Below are 22400 nucleotides of genomic sequence, written 5' to 3'. Positions count from 1 at the left end.
CGGCATCGGCGCTGGCGGCAGCGGTCGCCGAGCCGTGGGAAGCTATGGGGACGCGCCCTTTCTCGGGGTGCCCATTTAGCGGCGGCTCGGAGCGCCCTGCCCCGCTGCTTTAGGAAGCGATCGTGTAGCAGAGTCACTCTCTAAAGACTCCCGGGACCCATTCGACTCGGGCGTCTCATCGCCGACCCTTTCCCGGGCCCCGGAGCGTGAAGAAGAGCCGTCCTCTGGAGCGCGGCGAGGAGCATGGGGAGAGCGGCGGCCACCGGAGGCGGCTGCAGAGGGGCGCGCCGCTGGCTCCCGTGGCTGGGGCTGTGCTTCTGGGCGGCAGGGGCTGCGGCTGCCCGAGGTAAGCGCTGGGCGGAGCGGGCAGCTGGGGTCGAGGGCTCAGGGACGCCAGCCTGACGGAGCGGGACCCGCACCGGTGGCGTTGGCTTCCCAAGTTGTGCCCTGCACCTCGGCGCGCCAAGCCCAACTGGGTGGGAGCCGAGTGGAGGACTCCGTGGGGACCACAGCCTTCCAACCCAAGTTTGCGATCTGCTGCAATCCTACAGGTGGCTGCGACCCGGGCCCCTACCGTTTTCCTTGACCCTCCTTGCCTGCTCCATTTTCCAAGCCCTCCCCAATTGCTGCAGACTGGAGTAGCCCGGTCTTCACTCCAATCTCGCTCTCCCCTCTCCTCTCCACTTCCTCTCAAGACGAGCTTGGTCAGGGGTTGGCGCCCATTGCGATGTCGGAGAGTTCCTGGGGAGAGGGGCCAGGTGATGGGAGTGTCTGTAGGGTGGGCTTGAACAGAGAGGGCGTCTTTTCCCTTAGGTGAGGAACACCCATGCTGAAGTCCCTTCGCTCTGTGCCAAGCTTGGCACCCATCGGGCGACCTTAGCCCGAGGTCCCAGCCAGCCCTGGGCTTGGCTTGGCGGAGGCCGCGTGTGTGCGGAAGCTCGGTAGAGCGGCGTGCACCATCCCGGTTTAACCGCGCCTGCAGTGCCCAGCCGGGTTGAGCACTTGGCCCGAAGCTGCTCACCAGGCGCCTCCTCTCCCTCCCCGGCGCCTACTCTGGCTTGGAAGCGCGGGCCCCACAGAGCCGCAGGGAAACCTCTGCTTCTTTCCGACTTAAAAACCTAGACCCCATTTTCTTGGATCCTCTGGACTCCAGCAGAGGGAAATTTCGCAACTGGTTTCAGCTCCACCTTGAGCGAGGACAGGAAGCATCAAGTTAAAGATAAATCCCAAGGACTTGTTTTGAAGATGATCAGAGGCAGTTTCAGACACAGCTCAAGTACCGGAGCTTTACCTTTGAAAAAATCGGAAGCTTTGCCTTCCCGCCCTTCTTTCCCTTTTTCCTTCTAAACCATCCATTTGGCTTAGAATACATGATACCGTTAAATGATTTGCCTTACACTTGCCAGGGGAGAGGTGGAGCTGAGCTGACCACTTCACCTTCTGCTCTATTCGGTCTCCTGAACATACTCTGACCAGCTTGCAGAGTGAAAGGGTGGAAAGGGTTGAGGACGATCACAAAAGAACCAATGTTATCTCATTTTTATAAAAGCTTATGGTGTGTTAAAAGCAGTCCGGCTGCCTGGAAAGATTCTTTTTTTTAAAAAAAGAGGTTGATAGAGGCTCTCCGTTGTATGATCCTGTTCTGTGCCTATTTGCATTTGATTTCCTGAAAAGTTTTTTTTTTTTTTTTTTTAAGTGGAGCAATCTTTTTAAGAAGGGGAGGTTTAAAAATGAGCCTCGGTGATTGTACACCCTGAGTTATGATGAAGCACAGTTCTTTCTCATGCTGGAAGAAGCACAAGCTTCAGCCATTTAATTTACTACGTACGGCAAATGCCTCATTGCAAAGTCAGCTCTCAGTTGTTTTTAATGCACTTTTATGGGAAAACTGGGTCTTTTCTAAATGTTGATCTAAATGGCTGACTTTCCACTTACTATTCGTGTGGAATACCTCACAGTCACTAACTCCAGGTACTCACCCTTGGAATTGGGTTGCTGACGTTGTCTTGAAGCCAGCTCGAAACAAGAGGTGGGGACATGCCAGCAGCCTCTTGGATGGAGTTTTGCTGGCTGTGAAACTAAGGCTAGCACCTCTTGTCTGCAAGCTGTTCTTTAAAGGTCTCCTGGAAAACATGCTGTACACTCTGCAGGCTTATTTACAACAAATGTCTTGCACAGATCATAGTAATATGCAAGACACATGGAGTGGAGCAGTAAATCTGACTCATATTTCCCATGTCATATTTTACATTCTGGGGCATGAAGCCCATTCCCCTTAGCAACTGTCAGAGAGTCCTCAAGAAATGAGCACTAGTCAGGCTGTGAAACCGGTGAAGCCACAGGCACCTGGCTTTGCACAGTTGGGTTGGGCGTAATTGGAGTTTTCAGAACAGAGGGTGTGTTTCAGTGCTTATGAAGTTCTCCCATCCCAGAAAGGCGTCTATTCGTTAAAACCAAGATTAGGTGCACTGGTGTGGCATGCTTGCCTGACCACTAGTTTCACCATACTCTCTAGGATTAGCCCTAGGTTGTTCTTACCTACCCAATTAATAGTTTTTGTTCTTTAGGACTTTTCTTGTTGATTTGAAACAACAAAATTTACCTGCCCTAACCAACGGGGTATAGAATTATGCCATTTGCCTTGATGTTATGAGAATATTTAACAATTCAGTAGCGTTTTCTTTACCGTATTTATCATTTATCTTTTTCCAAAATGATTGCACCAACTTTTTTTTTCTTTTCTTTCCCTCCATACTTTTGTAGAAACCTCTGAAAATCAGAGGGAGATTTCAAATTGGCTTTGAATATACTATAAGAGGAAGACCCTTGGAACAAGGGACTGTTGTAGAGCCCAGTGGTGGGCCAAGAAGCAATGTTCTGTTTCCCTCCTTTGTAAGCAAGACTTAGCTCTTCAGATGAACATCTCTGCCTGTCGGCATATTGTAAGGAAGGCACTCTGGTGCAATGATCACCGTATGTTTTTACACTTTCCAATTTAAAAGGAGGTTGTTTAAAAGTTATTCATGACCTGTCAAGTGCTAATTGAATCCACATCATGTTGTCATACTGATTTGTTTTTGTTCTTTGAAAAAAAAGGGGGACTGCTGTTCATCTGCTTGTTATCTTTGCCTTAGATACTGTACATAAGATACTGTAGTCATTAAAGGCAGAGAGGAAGATAATCTTAGACAGGCTGAGCTTTCATACAATTTCTTGCTTGAAAACATTTCCTGGACAATGAAATGTTGATTACAATAACTAGAGTAATGCATTAATGGCAAGAGAAGTGCATACTTATTACATAGGCATAATAATAGTCTTATGATTTACACATACTTAAATCCATTTATCTGTCTAGCTCATACAGTTTAAAATCTATAGTCATTTCTTCCTTAATGAATGTTATAAGGCCACCCTCTTGCTTCCCACTTTTCTCCTTCTGTTCCTTTTCCTCACAAATCTTTCTCTTCCTAGGACTATGAGAAAGAGTCTTTCTCCCCATTTCCTGCCAGACTTTTTTTTTTTTTCTGATTCTTGGGTTGTGCTCTTATTTTGAGCAGCCCAGTGGCACCTTCTTAAGAGATCTTTTAAGCACCTCAGTTTTTAAGAAGAGATGAATTGTTCTGACCTCGTCCTAGCACTTGTCACCCTTTACATACTTTTTTGCTCTCCAGTTGACCTATCTGTGGTTCTTTAAGTAGTACCTCATAGGGGAGGGAAACATTTGGAGCTGTGGATCCTTTCTGAGCTCTCTCAGGACTGGATGACTGAATCCATCAGGTAGTTCTACACTGTGTTTTCTTATTGATTAGGAAGTCGCTTTTCTGTTTATTGTCTCAATGCTCCGTAAATTTGTTTTTATTGTCCTCTTCCTACCAAATGTAGTTCCCAACTTAAAACACTGCCAGTGTTCATCAGGGAATTGGTGTATTAAGAGATAGTACATGTTTGACATCCTTCCCTTCTGCTTTTTTTTTTTTTTTTTTTTTTTAATATCTAGGCTAGAGACTCAGACATGTATTAAAATCTAATCCCAAAGATAAGTGATTTATTCCATAGCATCCTCTTAAGGAAGGGGCTGCTGTTGGTGTGTGATGCCCTCATAATGGGAAGGCACATGTGCTCATAGGTAACCCAGATGTGCCCTCCTTCTTGATTACACCTTTGCCATTAATGCTGATTGTCCCTTCGTCCAGGCTCTCACTTGACCAGCAACATCATTATCTTGTCTTCCTTCCTCCTCCTTCTGACACCTTCATGAACTAACAGCTCAACAGAATAATCAATGGAAACTTTCCCTATTTCTATTTCATTCTTAGTCACATACTCTATATAGAGACACTTATCTGCTCCCTCCTTCTTTCTTTCCCTTTTCTTTTTTCTTTCCCTTTCCCTTTCCTCTCCTCTCCTCTCCTCTCCTTTCCTTTCTCTTTCCTTTCCTTTCTCTTTTCTTTTCTTTTCTTTTCTTTTCTTTTCTTTTCTTTTCTTTTCTTTTCATTCCTTTTTTGAGACAGGTTCTCACTCTATCATCCAGGTTGGAGTGCAGTGGTGCCATCATAGCTCACTGCAGTAGCGAACTCCCAGGCTCAAGTGATCCTCCCACCCCAGCCTCCTGAGTAGCCGGGACTGTAGGCATGCACCATCACACCCGGCTCATTAATTTTTTGTGTGTTTGTTTGTTTGTAGAGATTAGCTGTCACTATTTTGGCCAGGTTGGTCTTGAACTCCTGGACTCAATGATCCTCCTGCCTTGGCCTCCCAAAGTGCTAGGATTACAGGTGTGAGCCACCACATCTGGCCCCACCCCTTTACTTTCTAAATGGCCACTGCCAGCATAAGGCCTATTATCATGTTGTTAGGACTCCTTTTGTATTATACCTGTTCCTTAATACATTTCTGCAACTTTGTTTGAATATGAAATAATACTTATATGAAATAATAGTAATACTTATTAGTAATACTTTCATACTTATTTGAGTATGAAATAATACTTATAATAATAGTACTTACTTCATCTGTGAGAATCATAATTCTAAATGCTCTACAAACGTTAACTGATGTAATCCTGAAGATAACTCTTTGAGGTAAGTACTATGATTACCCGCATTTGTAAGATAGGAAAAGAGGGACATAGATTGAAAGCTTGCCCAAGGTCATGGAGTTAGGACATAGTAGGGTCTAGATTTGTACCTACTCCATCTGATTCCAGGGCCCACAACAAAGACAATTTTCTGAACTATGTAGAAAAGAAAATGGCCCTTGTATTTTGATGACAAAAGTACTCAAATCGTATCTTTATTACCATCAAGAGGCATAGAGGAATTTAGAGTAGCTTAAATAAGTCTATAAATATGTTCAGATAAATCTAAAAGATTTATGTTGTATGAAAATAACCACCCTCTCCTCATTCAGCTTACTATACTTTGGGATTGGATTCACACTTAAAATTCTAAGAGCCAGTTTCCAATATGATAGCTTGCTTTTGTTTTCAATTTTGAATTTCGACAGAAAATATGACTCTGATTGAATACGCCATCCATGGAACGGCAGATCCCACGAGACTATTTGTTGCATGTCTTGTATTTTTAGCCTTGTTTGCCAGGGAAATGTGGAGCATGAGATTTGAGAATAGATTGTTAACACCAGAGGCTGCTGTTTCTGCTGTTTTGGGTACTCCTGCTGCTGCTCTTGTGAGGCAGATGGCTAGATTCATTTATAGAAAATAGATATTCGTTCTATTTTGCATTTCCACTTTGAAAAGAACTTTTAATTGTTTGTGCCACATTGCATCATATGGCCTTATTGTGTGCATACACATGCTGTGCGTAGATAATTTTCAGAATTAGGCGGATGTTAATGTATTCATTTTGGATTGTATTATCTGAAATCCACTGCTCATTCCTGTGCTTTTGGAATTTTCTCTTGAAAGTGAGTGTGTTTTTGCTGTGTATTAAGTATTTTGTGCTCACCCTATCACCACTCCCCCCGTACCACTTCACTGAATTAAGAGATAGAAATATGAGGGTTGTGTTTATGGGGCTAAAGTAGAAACAATAATCAAGTAGTAACGTTTCTCAGATAACATCAGGTGACTATAGAGCATAAAATATTTCTGAATATTGTTTCTATCAGGACAAGGATAAAATGAGGTCGGTATTCTTCTTATATGACCATTTCCCCCCCACCCCCGCCCTTTTATTTTTCAGACTTCAGAGTAGCTTTTATTTTTTATTTTAAAATTTTAACACTTTTTAAAATTGATGCATAGTACATGTACATGGTTTTGGGGTACAAATGATAATTTAATACCTTAATATAATTTGTAAAGATAAAATCAGTGTACTTGGGTTATCTATCACCTTTTGATATTTGTCTTTTCTTTATGCTAGAAACATTTGAATTATTCTTTTCCAGCTATTTTGGAATATGAATAGATTGTTGTAAACTATAGTCACTCTACTGATCTATCAGACACTGGGTCTTATTCTATTAAGTGATATATTTGTACTCATTTATCAACTTCTTTTATTTTGATAGTTTATAAATGAAGTCACTGAAAAAGCTGAAAACTGTCTTCCAAGAGAGGTCAATGTTGGCTTTATTTAATGCAAATATTGACTTTCTGCCCCCAAATTACGGGGTTCATAAGGTGCAAAAGAACCCTCTTTCCCAGAAAGATTGGTAGAGGTACTCCCACCACTCCAGCCCACATTGTAAGGGTATTTTTCCACAGGTGGGAAAATATCACTGTAACCATGTGGGATTTGAATAAGAAGCTTTACAGATGTTTTGTCGTTACCTAAATTGAATACTATGGTTTCCCAGTCGGGTAAGTCAGAGGGGAAATGACATCGCAGACATTTGGGAAGGTAAGTAACTAGTAGGCAGGCATAGGAAGGAGAAGATGCAAGAGGCCACAGTGAAGAAACTGTCTGAACTACTTTAAGGGACTCACCACCACCGGGATGACTATGCTTTGTGTGATACAATTCACAGATGTTGGCAGCTTATTATTTTATTTTATTTATTTATTTTTCAGATAGAATCTTGCTCTGTCGCCAGGCTGGAGTACAGTGGCAGGATCTTGGCTCACTGCAAACTCTGCCTCCCAGGTTCAAGCAATTCTCCTGCCTCAGCCTCCCAAGTAGCTGGGAGTACAGGCATGCACCATTACGCCTGGCTAATATTTGTATTTTTAGTAGAGACAGGGTTTCACCATGTTGGTCAGGCTGGTCTCAAACTCCTGACCTCATGATCTGCCCACCTCAGTCTCCCAAAGTGCTAGGATTACAGGCGTGAGCCACCGCACCTGGCGAGCAACTTATTACAAAAGAGAACGTATTTACTCAATATTGGAGAAGATTTACCTCTAAATAAATATGTGGTAGTTTAGGGTTGCTTAGAAGTCATTGGTGGCTTCTGTTAGCAATAGTACTTATTAAGTAGTTAACATCTTTATTTGAATTTAATGTAATAAACCTACTGGGAGATAAGGGGAAGTCAAATGATCATGGGTTATGGAAGCTAAGCTGGTAATATTTGAAACTCACAAATCAGTGCTTTTCAGATGTTAATGTGCATGTGAATTACTGCAGATCGTGTTAAAATGTACATTCTGATTTAATAAACCTGGGGAGGGGCCTGAGGTTCTGCAGTTCTGATAAACTCACAGATGACACCATCTATGGGCCATAGATGATAGTAATTCATGTTTTCTATTTTCAATATTTTTTTTTCCTTTGCAAGCCAGTACGAAGTGGAATTTCATGTAAGAATATTTTAAAATGCCAATTGAAGAATAAGAAAACACAAATGCCAATTTTAACTCAGAGAAACACACAGCCACTTATAAAACAAATAGGCATTCTGAGGGCGCCATCCTGATGCAGTGTAAAGCATTTATAAAGACAGATGTAGTATCTGCTCCAGTTTCACAATGTTTTAAAAGTCTTGAATTTTCCTTTGGAGCTAATTGGGGTCTTATATCTGCATCTAATTTATTTCTTGTCATAAAGAGGAAATTGACTAACCCAGAATTTTACCAGTTTGCCCAAAGTCAGATTTTTGTTAAATAAGAGGCTTTTCTAACTTTCTTTAGCATTTCTTCACTTTATTCTCTTGGCAGGAGCTACATATGCTTAAGAATGATCTGGAGTTCAGGATAATGAGGGGATGAGGCTGTAGTTAAGCAAGAGCTAGAATGAGAACAGTTGTTTTTTAAAAAAAACAGAGCAGTGAGTCCATATGGGGTATTGATGTTTCCTAAGCGGTTGGATCCTTGTCCCAACATGGTGTGGAGGTTGCATCAGGCCCCTGTGCCTTTGATTCACATTCCATCTCATTCACTGTTACTTACCCAGTACCTGATAGGGCTTGTCTGATAGCACGTGTTGAATAATGTGTGTTACTTGAACTTCATTAAGGCATAAATATTTAGAATGACATTTCAAAAATCTACTCAATACTGTGATAAAAACCCCCAGGAAACTTTATTTGCCAGAGGAAGAATAAAACATTTGTGAGAAGGTTTTACATTTGTTTTAGACAGATACTAAAGCTTATATTCCTAGATAGACTCTTCTAGAAAGATGATTAAGTGACATCTATCATGTGGTCCTATTATATAAGTGTGGCTGTTTAATTCATGTGCATGTAACTTAACATTTGTAGGGGACTCTCATAATTTTGATTGCATTGTATCTTTGCACCCACCCTGATATTGAACAGATGATGAAAATTAGGTTGACTGGTTGACTTTAGAGATTTTTTGACCAAATCCAAACAGGTAGTGATAAACAGTGCTAGGACTAGAAGTCAAGTCTTCATGGTTTTAGGGCCTTTTTGATGATGTTACCATGTAATTCTATTTTATTAGCACATAGATTGATTATACTGAGGTGGGATGATACAGCACTTCACTCATATTCCATTTGACAGGGGTGTGGATGTACAAGCATGGGAGACAGAAAGAGAAATAAATGGATAAAAATTCATTCCACTGCCTATTGTGCCTTCTTGGTCTGTAGGGTGATATGTTTCTCATGGTTATAAACAGAAATGGCCCTGTCTGAGAAAAAGGGCTGTCACAAATGTGTCAGGAATGATTGGAGGATAGTAACATTATGAATATATTAAAAATAACATGCTGTATTATGGAGTAACTGATGTGTAGAATATTCAGAGGAACTTTTGAAAAATCAAGGGATTTAAAGTAGTTTATTAAAGTAAGTAAAATAACAAATTACAGTAGTTTTTCTCAGATTTTGTTTTTAAAGATGCTATTACAGACTGGTCACAGTGACTCATGCCTATAATCCCAGCACTTTGGGAGGCCAAGGTGGGAGGGTGGCTTGAGGCCTGAAGTTTGCGACCAGCCTGGACAACATAGCCAGACTCTCTTCTCTACAAATTTTTTTTTTTTTTTTTTAATTAGCTGGATGTGGTTATTTGTGCCTGTAGTCCCAGCTACTTGGGAGGCTGAAATCAGAGGACTGCTTGAGCCCAGGAATTTGAGGTGACAGTGAGCCATAATCACTGCATTCCATTCCTAGAGACAGAGCAAGACCCTGTCCCTCCAAAAAAAAAATTAAATAAATAAATATGCCATTAGAGACACCAAGTTTTTAGAAGTATACTAGCTCCCCAATCTGTGTAGTTTTCTGAATACCTTGTCTTTATTATTACTTTTGAGTGTATGTGCTTTATTTTTACTTTCTGTGTCCAGTTGTAAAGCTAAATTCTTCTGATTTGTGTTCGAAAGTAGTTTAGTGGCACAATACAATTGAACTTATAATAACAATTTCCATCAATATGTCATTAAGAAGTGTTAGCCTGTTTTTTTAAGACAGATGGAAAAAAATACAGAGCACAGAATATAATTCTTTGCCAGAGAACTATAACTATGTTGTAAGCCTTTTGAAAGGAACTGGAAAAAGAAAGAATCTATCCTTCCTCTGAATAGACAGCACTTCTTTCTCTCTCAGTCTTGGGACCAGAAGCTGCAGTGATTACTAGTAGCTTGTATCAGGAGGTTTCCAAAGTTGTTTCTCTTAAAAAAAGCAATCAGGATGTTCACAGGTTTTGTCAGTGTGAGGTGTGTAGGAGGGATGTAAGGGTTTGGTGGTTTGCTGTAAAGAAATAACAGGTTTGTTATTAATTTTATTTTTCTCCTTAGAGCAAAAAATAAAAATATCCATCTGATGTTTTCTAAAGTTTAGCAACTAACTTGCAATGCACATCAGTCTCCAGGATATCAACGTGAAAAGACAGCTCTAACCTACCACATCCTGCAGCAGAGAAGACCATTGTACAATCAATTATTAATAATTGTCAAGGTGATAAGGACTGTAATTCATGGATATCTGTGTGTATTATATATTAGTAGAATGTCATATATCATCATATCAAACATATCATTAAAGTTATATGCCATTAATTTAACTGGCATTAGTAACACTTAAACTTGGGATGTAATCACAGTTTTGACTCAAAACTCAGCTGTTTAATTCTGCCAACCATAACTTCACTCTCCATGATGCCTCCCATCTAACCCCTATGCTCGGTCTTTTCTTGCTTCTTTTCTCCTCTTCAAGTCAAAACTTCCTTTCCATGTAAGCAATGTGGGGGGCTGGAAAGTTCACAATTATGTGTCCTTGAAAGATCACTTTTTTCTCTACTTTTTTTTATTTGTAGGAGAAGCAATGACTAAATTATCATTAAGCCTCCTTCCTGCTCTGACCTTCCGTGATGCCACCCTTTGTTTTCTGTACCGTTTATTCACATTAATTTTTATCATTTCAGGAAGCTTTTCTTGCATTTTAAATATGCATCAAACCTTCAGCAAAGGGATAATACTCTGGAAATAGAAATCGCAGGACAAGTTAATGGGGCTTCATAATGACATTGGTAATCCTTGGCTTAAGCATTTTCAAGAATGTACCAATCATAAGAGAAATCTATTTTTTTTTGGTTTTGTTTTGATTTCTCTTAAATCAGTGGCTGTAGGTTAATGCATATGTGTGTAACTAATGCAGAAGTAGGTTGGCAGAAGACCTGGAGGAATTAAGCACCCTCTGCCATAGCTCACCATTTCTCAGTTGGGTGTATGGGACCCCACTTGATAGACTGACTTCTTTCTTTTTTTAGTAGATACCAGATATATGAAATTTCATGTTAAACTTGCAGATCTGAAGTCTTATCACATTGTTTTCACGAAGCACCGTAATTCCAGCAAAACTCAGGATATGGCGATCAGCCCTCCAGTTTGTCTCAAATCAACGACTTGGTCAGGTTTTGTTAAGAGAGTTAAAAAATCAGGGAGCCAGTTGGTCCTCATTTTCAGTAATTATCTTTACTTGAGCCATGGGCATGCAACACTTTTTCTAGATTTGTAGAATAGTATTATGTCTTGGTCCTTTACTGAACAATGATTTGATCACTGAGTTTCTATGGCTCTCTGTTTCCCACTTGCAATGAAAAACAATCATAAAATGACATTGCTAAAAAGGGCCCTAAAATTTCCAGGCCAAAGCCCAAATTTGTACATGAGAAAGCAAGGTGCCGAAGAGTGCACTTGCTTGCTTGGCTGTTAGAGGTCATTTCAGTCCGTCCCTGCCCATGAATCCAGGTCTTCATTTTCTCAGTGTTGTCCTTGCCTCATTCCCTTGCAGGCTTATAATAACAAAATTAATCAATAGAGGCACAAAGGAATTCAAAAGAATGATACCAGAAGACTAAGTACTATTGATCATTTTACCTTTCTGTTAAAGGATGTTTTCCTTTTATTTAAAATGTTTATATTTTTCTAAAATATCTTTGAAATTATAGAGGTTTTTTTTTTTTTTTTTTTTTTCCAGTAGAGAATTTTTTTCCTTTGGCTCACAGAATGCTGAGGTCATGACATGAGGGATGCAGTTTGTTGTAGCAGAACTAATATTGTAAGAGGTTTGTATTATAGATTTGTTTTGTGTTTGGGTGAAAGTTAGGGTGTCTTAAGTCTTAGTGTTAATCTTTTTTTCCAGTTACTTAACATCTGGATCCTTGATAATAAATTTGTTCAGTATGAATCTACTAGGAAATCCTAAATACCTTCTAAATATATATATATATATATATTTTAAATATGTATATTTTGAAGAAAGCTTTCCATGTTGGTAGTAATATGCCCATGATATCCTTAAAAAGCCATAAATCTACATCCAAAAAGAGTGACTGGATATACTTTTAAAAGCTTTGGTGGCCAGGCGTGGTGGCTCATACCTGTAATCCCAGCACTTTGGGAGAGGCTGAGGTGGATGGATCACCTGAGGTCAAGAGTTTGAGACCAGCCTGACCAACATGGCGAAACCCTGTCTCTACTAAAAATACAAAAATTAGCCAGGCGTGGTGGCAAGTGCCTGTAATCCTGGCTACTTGGGGGACTGAGGCAGGAGAATTGCTTGAACTCGGGAGATGGAGGTTGCAGTGAACCAAGATCGCACCACTGCACTCCAGCCTGTGCGACAGAGCGAGACTCCATCTCCAAAAGAACAAAACAAACACACACACACACACACACACACACACACACACACAAACCAACAAACTTTGGTTACTTCTTCTCATGCAGTTCTGAGTTTCTTTTAAAGTGAATTCTGCATCTCTTGTGGCCATAGTAACGTGCAGAAAGCAATCCCTATATAGAGCTTATGAAACTCCGGTGCCTCTATTATGATTATTCATGTTGAAGCCACCTTACTGGAGAAGTGTTAGACACATGGGGTGTCGAAAACTACTGATTCTTGGAGATTAGGTGTCAAAATATTCAAGGTTTGGCTATTTTTAGCAATTTATCAGTGAAGCTTATTGCTGCTGGAAATGCTGGTCAGGCTTTGAATCTACATATCTCTTGTCTTCACTGAAAGCCAATTTCTTTTTTTTTTTTTTTCAAAATTGCAGAAAGGAAAACATCTGTAGTATTGTCACCTAGGGTCAGGTGAGAACATCATAGAGAGGTGCTTTGAATGTGTGTGGGCATTTACGTTTTTTTGTTAAAGTTTAAAACTAATATTTAAAAGTTTAAATGGTTTTACTGGAACACGTTAGATTAAAAGATGAGCACCAAATGTTTAATGTAACCCTTGTTTATAGAAATACCCGTATGTGTAATTGAAATTCTGAAGAGAAAGAGTTTAATTCTGAAGTTCTCAGTCAGCTGATGCCAAGGCCTTGATCTCAGAGCACTTAAGTCAGAATCTCACTGGGAAGGACCCAGGGTTTTGTTTGTTGTTGTGTTTGTTTGTTTGTTTTAAGTTCCTCAAGTGACTCCCAATTTGGAAACTAAAGACTGAGAGCCATGGATTTATTTATCTATTGCCAAATAATTTCAACTTATATTTTAGATTCAGGGGGTATATGTGCAGGTTGGTTACCTGAGTATACTGCGTGATGCTGAGGTTTGAGGAATGATTGATCCTGTCACTCAGATAGTGATCATACTACCCAATAGTTAGTTATTTTTTCTTTTTTGAGACGGAGTCTCACTCTGTGGCCTAGGCTGGAGTGCAGTGGCACGATCTCGGCTCACTGCAGCCTCCGCCTCCCTAGTTCAAGCAAATCTTCTGCCTGCCTCAGACTCCCAAGTAGCTGGGATTGCAGGCGCATGCCACCATATCCGGCTAATTTTTTTCTATTTTTAATAGAGACAGGGTTTCACCACGTTGGCCAGACTGGTCTCGAAATCCTGACCTCAGGCAATCCGCCTGCCTCAGCCTCCCGAAGTGCTGGGATTACAGGCATGAGCCACTGTGCCCGGCCCCAATAGTTGGTTTTTCATCCCTCCCCACCTACCCTCCCTCCCCACTCTAGTAGTCCCCAATGTACCCTCCCTCCCCTACTCTAGTAGTCCCTGATGTCTGTTGCCGCCATCTTTATGTCCATGTGCACCCAGTGTGCAGATCTCATTTATAAGTGAGAACATGCAGTATTTGGTTTTCTGTTTCTGAATTAATTTCCTTAGGATAATGAGAGCCATGGATTTAATGGTGCATTGATTGTGTATAAACGTAGATACTCTTCTTTCTTGAGAATCCAAGAAGATATTTGAAGATCTTTATCATGACAAAAGCATAAGGTATGAAGATGACCACCAATGATTCACCTCTTCTTCCCTATTAGACCTTATCTTTCCACCTTGCATCCTATACTCGTCCATTCTCACATTGCTATAAGAACATACCTGAGACTGGGGAATTTATAAAGGAAAGATGTTTAATTGACTCACAGTTCAACATGACTGGGTAGGCCCCAGGAAACTTACAATTATGGCAGAAGGGGAAGAAATCTTGTCCTAATTCACATGGTGGCGGCAAGAAGTGCTGAGCAAAAAGGGGAAGGGCCCTTTGTAAAACCATCAGATCTCGTGAGAACTTTGGTGAGAATCACCCCTATGATTCAATTACCTCCCACCGGGTCCCTCCCACAACATGTGGGAATTATGGGAACTACAATTCAAGGTGAGATTTGGGTGGGGACACAGCCAAACCATATCAGATTCTAAACCCCTTGGATGAGTGAAATTGAATGCTGGCACACAAAGTTTCACCCTTTGGGAGCTAGACTTTTCTTGCTAGGGTAAAAGAATTGAGGTATTAATAAACGGAATGTGATTATATGGAAAAATTATCAAGTAAGGGAGAAGCGTTTTAAGAACATGAAGTTAGAGATTGTGCCATGTTTCTCTTGTGGACAAGAACATAGGGGCCAATAAACGGAGTTTCCTTGTTTTCCTTTAACCTTCATCTAATGTGTCTTAGATATTACATCTCAGAATGTGAATGATAAGTGGCCATGTTTATGAAAGGACTAATATTTTTGTACTGATCTTAGTTTCTGAAGGATGTAGGCCTGGTAGTTCCTCATACGGTGTAGGGTGAGGTGCTAGTCACCATCTGCTTTTAACCAAAAGAGGTGGGCAGGAACCCCTGGTCCACACACCTCTGCCATCGTAGGAAACATAGCATAGGCATTACTCCTAAAGCAAGCTTTCCTAATATTACTACCCTGTTCCTGACTACCAATGGTTCTTTATTTATGAAATCAAACTCTGTAAAACATTTTGTGTTTTATTAATGGTTGCATCTGAATAAATATAGTTTTTAAAAAGTATCAGATGAAAATGTATATCTATGAACTTACCCCTATACTTAGAAGTAAAGTTATCAACACCTTTCAATCCTCTACAGATTTCTCCTTTAACCCATTTTTCTGGTTCTTCTTAAAAGTAATCATTCAATTTTTGTGCTTATTCTGTTATTTAAAAAAAAATTTAAACAAATATGTTTGTACTCCTAAACATAGGTTACTTTTGCTGCTTTTTGAGATATATTTAAATTTTATTGTGGTCTACATATTCTTCAGCAGTCTAATTTTTTTTTACCCAGTATTATGTTTCATCTGTATTACTGCATTTACTATGCCTAGTTGATTCACTTCCCTGAAGTACGATATTCAGTTGCGTGACTATACCATAATTTGCTTATTCATTTTGTTGTCGGTGAAATTTGGGTGATTATCAGATTTTTTTCTAGTATGAAAAATGCTGCTAGGAACATTCATGTATGTGTCAAATGGTATACACTTTCAAGTGTTTCTTATATATGTGAGAGTAGATTACTTGGACCTTGAAGATGAACATGTTATCTTTTCCAGATCCTGCCAATTATTTTTCAGCAAGATATGAGTTCCCATCATTTTATATTTGTCAACATTTGATATTTCCAGGCCTAGTGATTTCTACTCATTTACTGGATATAATATGATTATCTCTGTAGGGAGTTGATTTCCATCTCCTCAATTACTAATAAAGTCAAAAATCTTTTCATATGTTTTATTGCCATTTTTATTTCTTCTGTAAAGTACTACTCATGACTTTTTCTCGTTTTTTGCTGGTGATCATTGAATTATAGGAATTTTGAGAGAGCAAGCGAGCTAGTCTGTGTGTGTGTGTGTGTGTGTGTGTGTGTATCTCCTTAATGTGTTATATGTGATTGGAATTTCTTCTCCCAGTTTGATGCTTCCTTTCTTCCCCACTTGTTTTAGGTATCTTCTGATGAAGTGGAATTATTTATGATATGTTCTCAGGAGCTACAATTTTTAATTTTAATGTAATCAGTGTTTTTTAATTATCTTATGTTTAGCTCTTTTGGGTCATGTTTAGGAAATTCTTTTTAAATTTCATTGATAACAGTCTTCCATACTTTCTTCTAAAGTCTTATATTTTGACCTTTCATATTTATTCTTTTAAGCCACCTGGAATAGATTTTTTTCCCCTCTGTAGAGTTTGCAGGGATTTTATTTCCTTTTATCTTTTCTTTTCTTTTACTTTCTTTCTTTTTTGTTTTTGAGACAGAGTCTTGCTCTGTCGCCCAGGCTGGAGTGCAATGGCACTATCTCAGCTCACTGCAACCTCCACCTCCTGGGTTCAAGCAATTCTACTGCCTCAGCCTCCCGAGTAGCTGGGACTACAGGCGTGTGCCACCACGCCCGGCTAATTTTTTGTATTTTTTTTTTTTTTAGTAGAGATGGGGTTCAACCATGTTATCTAGGATGGTTTTGATCTCCTGACCTTGTGATCTGCCTGCATCGGCCTCCCAAAGTGCTGGGATTGCAAGCGTGAGCCACCGCATGGCCTCATTTCATTCTTTCATGTAGATAGGCAATTGTTCTAGAAGTATATAGTGAGGAGCTTCTTCTTTCTCTAATGATCTGCAATGTCACCTTCCTCATTTATGAAAGTTTCACATATACATGGGAATTTTTTCATCTGGCATTAAGTGTTCTTCAAAACAGTTCCCGCAAACGTTTTTGGTTTTATTTCCTACTGTTCCCTTCATGTACTCTCTACTGAACTAAACTCTGTGATGTGCCTCGAAACTGTCTCACAATTTTCCTTGTCTTAAGTGTTTAATGTTTTCATATGCCTCTCACATTTTGCCTTGTGCTATTGTTTTAGGTATATTTATTTCCCTTTTCCTCCCAATTATGTTGTAAACTTTTGGAAGCAGGAAGGATATTTTGCTCATCTTTGGCAGCATTAAACGAAAAATACAGTGTTTTTTACTTAATAAGTATTTGGTAAGTCATTGACCTAAATTGGGGTTTGGAATTGAAGGTCTTAGAAATTACCTGACCACTCCAATTATATTTGCTCATCCACGATCACTGAGATTTATAGAGCTTAAATGCAGTGCCCAGTTTCACACATCTTTTTGCATCACTGTCTCTTTTTTTCCTTGAGCTTATTCCAGATTGTCTTTTGTTATCCATTCCATGATCAAATGGCTGAATTATTAAAATGCTGTCCAGAAGTGTGAGGCAATATGAAGATGCTAGAAAACAGGTGAAGAGACACATATATGGTAGGTCCAAGACCCTTATACTTATTGAGTCCATTACTAAAAATGATGTTCACTTAACATCAAAACACTCAGCATTACCCAAGCACAATATACTGACTTGCACCTCTGCCTTTGTACATGCCCCTTGTTCAGGAGAACTGTTTTCATGTGCTACTGTCCATGGATCTTCTCCATCCTTACAGATTAATTTCTTTCTTCCTGTTGAATGCTATATTTCCATACTTTGACATTCCTTCTGCACCATTCAGACCATATTTTAGTTCTTTTTTATGGTCTCTCTCATGTTTTATTGTCACCCCTTAAGTCAAAGACAATTTTTTTTGTCTGTGTCTTCTCAACAGCCAGCACAGGGCTGTGTTTGGTAAAAATTAGGTATCCAAGATGTACTAAATGCAAAAACTAAAGAAGCAAAAATTTTTGAAACTTCAAATGAGCTTATAAATAAGCCCTATTATGTGCTTATTGTAAGAAGTTTGAAAGTAGGGGAAAGTAAGATAACAGAAATCTCTAATAATCCCAAAATAACCACCTCAGGAGAGTTCTTAAGTTAGAAGCCACATCCCTCACGGTACCCCTGTTGGTCTGTAGGTCTCTGCTGGTTTCTCTGAGTCGCCACCATTTTGGAAGAGGAACATGCAGTCACTCAAGTGCTAAACTAACACTCTAGTATTGCCCTTCTTATCATCTCAGAATGTTTGCTTCCTGGTAACTGGCACTAAGTATCTTGTATGTCCTGTTACACATCTTCAATGCTTTGGATAATGTCAAAATATCACATACTTGTTATTTTTAACAACTGGTCATCCCGAGTGGACACACGCATCCATCACAGTGACTCAAGGCCACCAGTAGCAAGCTCTTCAGAAAAGTTATAGAGTAGTACTTTTTGTTAAATGAGCTAATTAAGAGACACAAACCAACATCATTTTTTTTTAATCTCTCAGGATGAGGATGTTGTGTGGATAGATTATTACTCTGATATTTAGAACAGAGGTTTGCTTGTTTAAGAATTTTATTTATTTCATCTCCCAAAACAACTGTGAAGGCTGGTTTTTCTACTCCTGGTATGTTACCATATACTAGATTTGTCTCAGCATCAGATCTTGGCTAATATGAGCTCTTCTGACAACTGTAGACACAGAGAAATTGGAATGTGTTTAGTTATAATATTTACTATTCTTATGTGTGTTGAGACGATCTCAGTTGTGGTATAGCCTCACCTCTGAGCAATGACATCATGACATATATTCAAATTATATTCTGCTTTTTTTTGTCTTAGATAGAAAAAAAACAATTACATGGAATTTTCATAGGCAAATTAATTAAGATGAGAGCTATCAGTCTTTGCCTAGTCTCCTTCCCACCTTCTTTTTTAAAGTGATTTATTAATAAACTGCATCTGAAATAATTAAGAGGTAGAAAATAAAAATCTGAAAACCGTATTTCATAGCAGACTTCAATTTTATTTGAAGGTCTCAATTTATTAATTCCTCCATAACCACCATCTCTCATAGCCAAAGTACTCATCTCTGAATGGAAGGTTTCTAAAATTCCTAATCTACAGAAGGGCCTTCCCCTATGTGTACACACTCATACATGGTGTTAGGGTTTTGTAGCTAATGGTCCCCTATGTAGCACACTGAATGTGTGTTTATATTTCTTCATAAAGCACCTCGATGACAGGGACTTGTTATGTTCTTTTTTTTTTTAAATTTATTTATTATTATTATACTTTAAATTGTAGGGTACATGTGCATAACGTGCAGGTTTGTTACATATGTATACTTGTGCCATGTTGGTGTGCTGCACCCATCAACTCGTCATTTACATCAGGTATAACTCCCAATGCAATCCCTCCCCCCTCCCCCCTCCCCATGATAGGCCCCGGTGTGTGATGTTCCCCTTCCTGAGTCCAAGTGATCTCATTGTTCAGTTCCCACCTATGAGTGAGAACATGCGGTGTTTGGTTTTCTGTTCTTGTGATAGTTTGCTAAGAATGATGGTTTCCAGCTGCATCCATGTCCCTACAAAGGACACAAACTCATCCTTTTTTATGGCTACATAGTATTCCATGGTGTATATGTGCCACATTTTCTTAATCCAGTCTGTCACTGATGGACATTTGGGTTGATTCCAAGTCTTTGCTATTGTGAATAGTGCTGCAATAAACATATGTGTGCATGTGTCTTTATAGCAGCATGATTTATAATCCTTTGGGTATATACCCAGTAATGGGATGGCTGGGTCACATGGTACCTCTAGTTCTAGATCCTTGAGGAATCGCCATACTGTTTTCCATAATGGTTGAACTAGTTTACAATCCCACCAACAGTATAAAAGTGTTCCTATTTCTCCACATCCTCTCCAGCACCTGCTGTTTCCTGACTTTTTAATGATCGCCATTCTAACTGGTGTGAGATGGTATCTCATTGTGGTTTTGATTTGCATTTCTCTGATGGCCAGTGATGATGAACATTTTTTCATGTGTCTGTTGGCTGTATGAATGTCTTCTTTTGAGAAATGTCTGTTCATATCCTTTGCCCACTTTTTGATGGGGTTGTTTGTTTTTTTCTTGTAAATTTGTTTGAGTTCTTTGTAGGTTCTGGATATTAGCCCTTTGTCAGATGAGTAGATTGCAAAAATTTTCTCCCATTCTGTAGGTTGCCTGTTCACTCTGATGGTAGTTTCTTTTGCTGTGCAAAGGCTCTTTAGTTTAAGTTATTTTCTAAACCTTTGTATACTTGTTTGGGACATTTTAGTCACTGAAGGAGTAATAGATGAATGGATGAATAGGTACCAACTACAATGAATATTTGTGGGTTAATTGAGTTCTGACTTCGTACCTTTTTTAAAATATACTTTAAATTCTGGGGTACCTGTGCAGAACGTGCAGGTTTCTTACATAAGTATACATGTGTCATGGTGGTTTACTGCACCATTAACCCATCATCTACATTAGGTATTTCTCCTAATGCTATCCCTCCCATAGCCCCCCACGCCCCAACAGGGGACTTTTATGTGATAATATGAGTGTCTGCTATGGGCCATTCATTGTGCTAGATGCTTACCATAAAAATGTCTTCATTTGTACAGTAACCTTATAAAATGAACATTATATGTGCTTTACAAAAAAAAGAAATAAAGAAAAGAAATTAAAACTCAGGTCCTGATGTAAATGACGAGTAGTTAGGTGCTGACGAGTTGATGGGTGCAGCACAGCAACATGGCACAAGTATACGTATGTAACAAACCTGCACGTTATGCACATGTACCCTAGAACTTAAAGTATAATAATAATAATAATAATAATAATAATAATAAAAGAAATTAAAACTCAGATATACTTTCCTAAGTCCATACTTCTAAGAAGTGGAGCAAGAAGAATTTGAACACAGAGCAGCCTAACTCCAACACATATATTCTTTCCTAGTATCATATCAAGGTGTTTCTAACTTCATAATGAAGAGGATGGACATAGAAATGTCCAGGATTCTTTGGATATAATATGCCCTTTAGACCCAGCTGTAGTTTGTTTTCCAAAGTAGCTATTCCCAGCTACTTCTTAGCCACTGGATGGATATGGTAGGGAGTTCCCTGAGCAAATACATACTAAAATCCATCTTTTTGGTTTTGTTTTTGGCGCTCTCTCTCTCTCTCTCTCTCTTTTTATTTTTATATTTTAGACTGAGTCTCACTCTGTTGCCAGGCTGGAGTGCTGTGGCAAGTTCTCGGCTCACTGCATCCTCCGACTCCCTGCTTCAAGCAATTCTCTTGCCTCAGCCTCCCGAGTAGCTGGGATTACAGGCATGCGCCACCTCACCCAGCTAATTTTTTTTATTTTTAGTAGAGACGGGGTTTCACCATGTTGGTCAGGTGATCACGATCTCCTGACTTCGTGATCCACCTGCCTCGGCCTCCCAAAGTGTTGGGATTACAGGCATCAGCCACCACACCCAGCCTGGCTATCTCTTTTATTACCAGTTTATAGATCACAATTTTTCCTACTGTGTAACTGTCCTTGAGCGCAGATTCTGTTTCCTTATTTGGTGCCTAAATGGTACAGAAATTACAGAGTCTGGCTCTCTGGGGTACTGGTCTGCTGGCAGGCACCCTACTAGTATTATGCTGGCTGATGACTGGCCCCTAACTCTCATGGTGCTTGCTGTTTCAGGGCCTGATGCTTTCTGTACATCCAGAGGACTAGGTTTAAAATTGCAATAGTAATACTTTTCCATGGAGTCAGTGTTATATATGACATGACTTTACTTTGGGCAAAGATTATACATGCATTGATATACAAACTAATAATAGTTGGTGGTATGGATTATATACCAAATGGTCACCTCAGGTAAAATTAGTAACCTGCATTTCTAACTGAGCTTTCATTGCCAGAGACTCACTAAGACTATTAACCCCACTGGTCAGTATTACAGCAGGGGAATTAATATGTATTTTACACACCCATGCACCTTGCTAGCCAGATTGCAGATCCTATTTTATTAAGTTCTCAAAGGGAGGAAAGTGACATTGCAGAGAGGAAAATAAAAGTAGAAGTGCTTAAGTAGTTTTCCTGGGTCATAACACATTGTGAACAATGGATCTAAATCTATTCATTTCGAATTCATCCCAAAACCATTTATTGAGTACATTTATTGTATACATATGTGTCTTAATCCATTCATGCTACTATAACAAAATGCCCTAGACTTGGTAGTTTATACATAGTAGACATTTCTTGCTCATGGTTTTGGAGGCTGGCAAGTTCAAGATGTCAATGTGCCTGAGATTCGATGTCTAGGAGGGCTGCTCTCTGCTTCCAAGATGACGCTTTCTTGCTGCATCGTCACATGGAGGAAAGGAGGAACAGTGCTCTCACATGGTGGAAGGGAGGAACAGTGCTCTCACGTGGTGGAGGAACAGTGCTCTCACGTGGTGGGAGGGAGGAACAGTGCTCTCACGTGGTGGGAGGGAGGAACAGTGCTCTCACATGGAGGAAGGGCAAAC

The 22400-nt window shown here is 39.6% G+C and overlaps 1 protein-coding gene across 1 annotated transcript in view; it reads left to right on the top strand.

The window, feature by feature from the left end:
- The window catches only part of UNC5D (unc-5 homolog D (C. elegans)), a 606477-nt gene continuing 584077 nt past the window's right edge, over positions 1–22400 (top strand). The window contains exon 1 of the mRNA XM_011964768.1: positions 1–346. Coding sequence (XP_011820158.1) covers positions 244–346 — 103 coding nt within the window. The 5' untranslated portion in view covers positions 1–243. The remainder of the gene's footprint in view (positions 347–22400) is intronic.

The sequence above is a fragment of the Mandrillus leucophaeus genome, unplaced genomic scaffold (genome assembly GCF_000951045.1).
Source record: "Mandrillus leucophaeus isolate KB7577 unplaced genomic scaffold, Mleu.le_1.0 Scaffold705, whole genome shotgun sequence".
In the NCBI taxonomy this organism is placed as follows: Eukaryota; Metazoa; Chordata; class Mammalia; order Primates; family Cercopithecidae; genus Mandrillus; species Mandrillus leucophaeus.
This window is presented reverse-complemented; position numbering and strand designations above follow the sequence as displayed.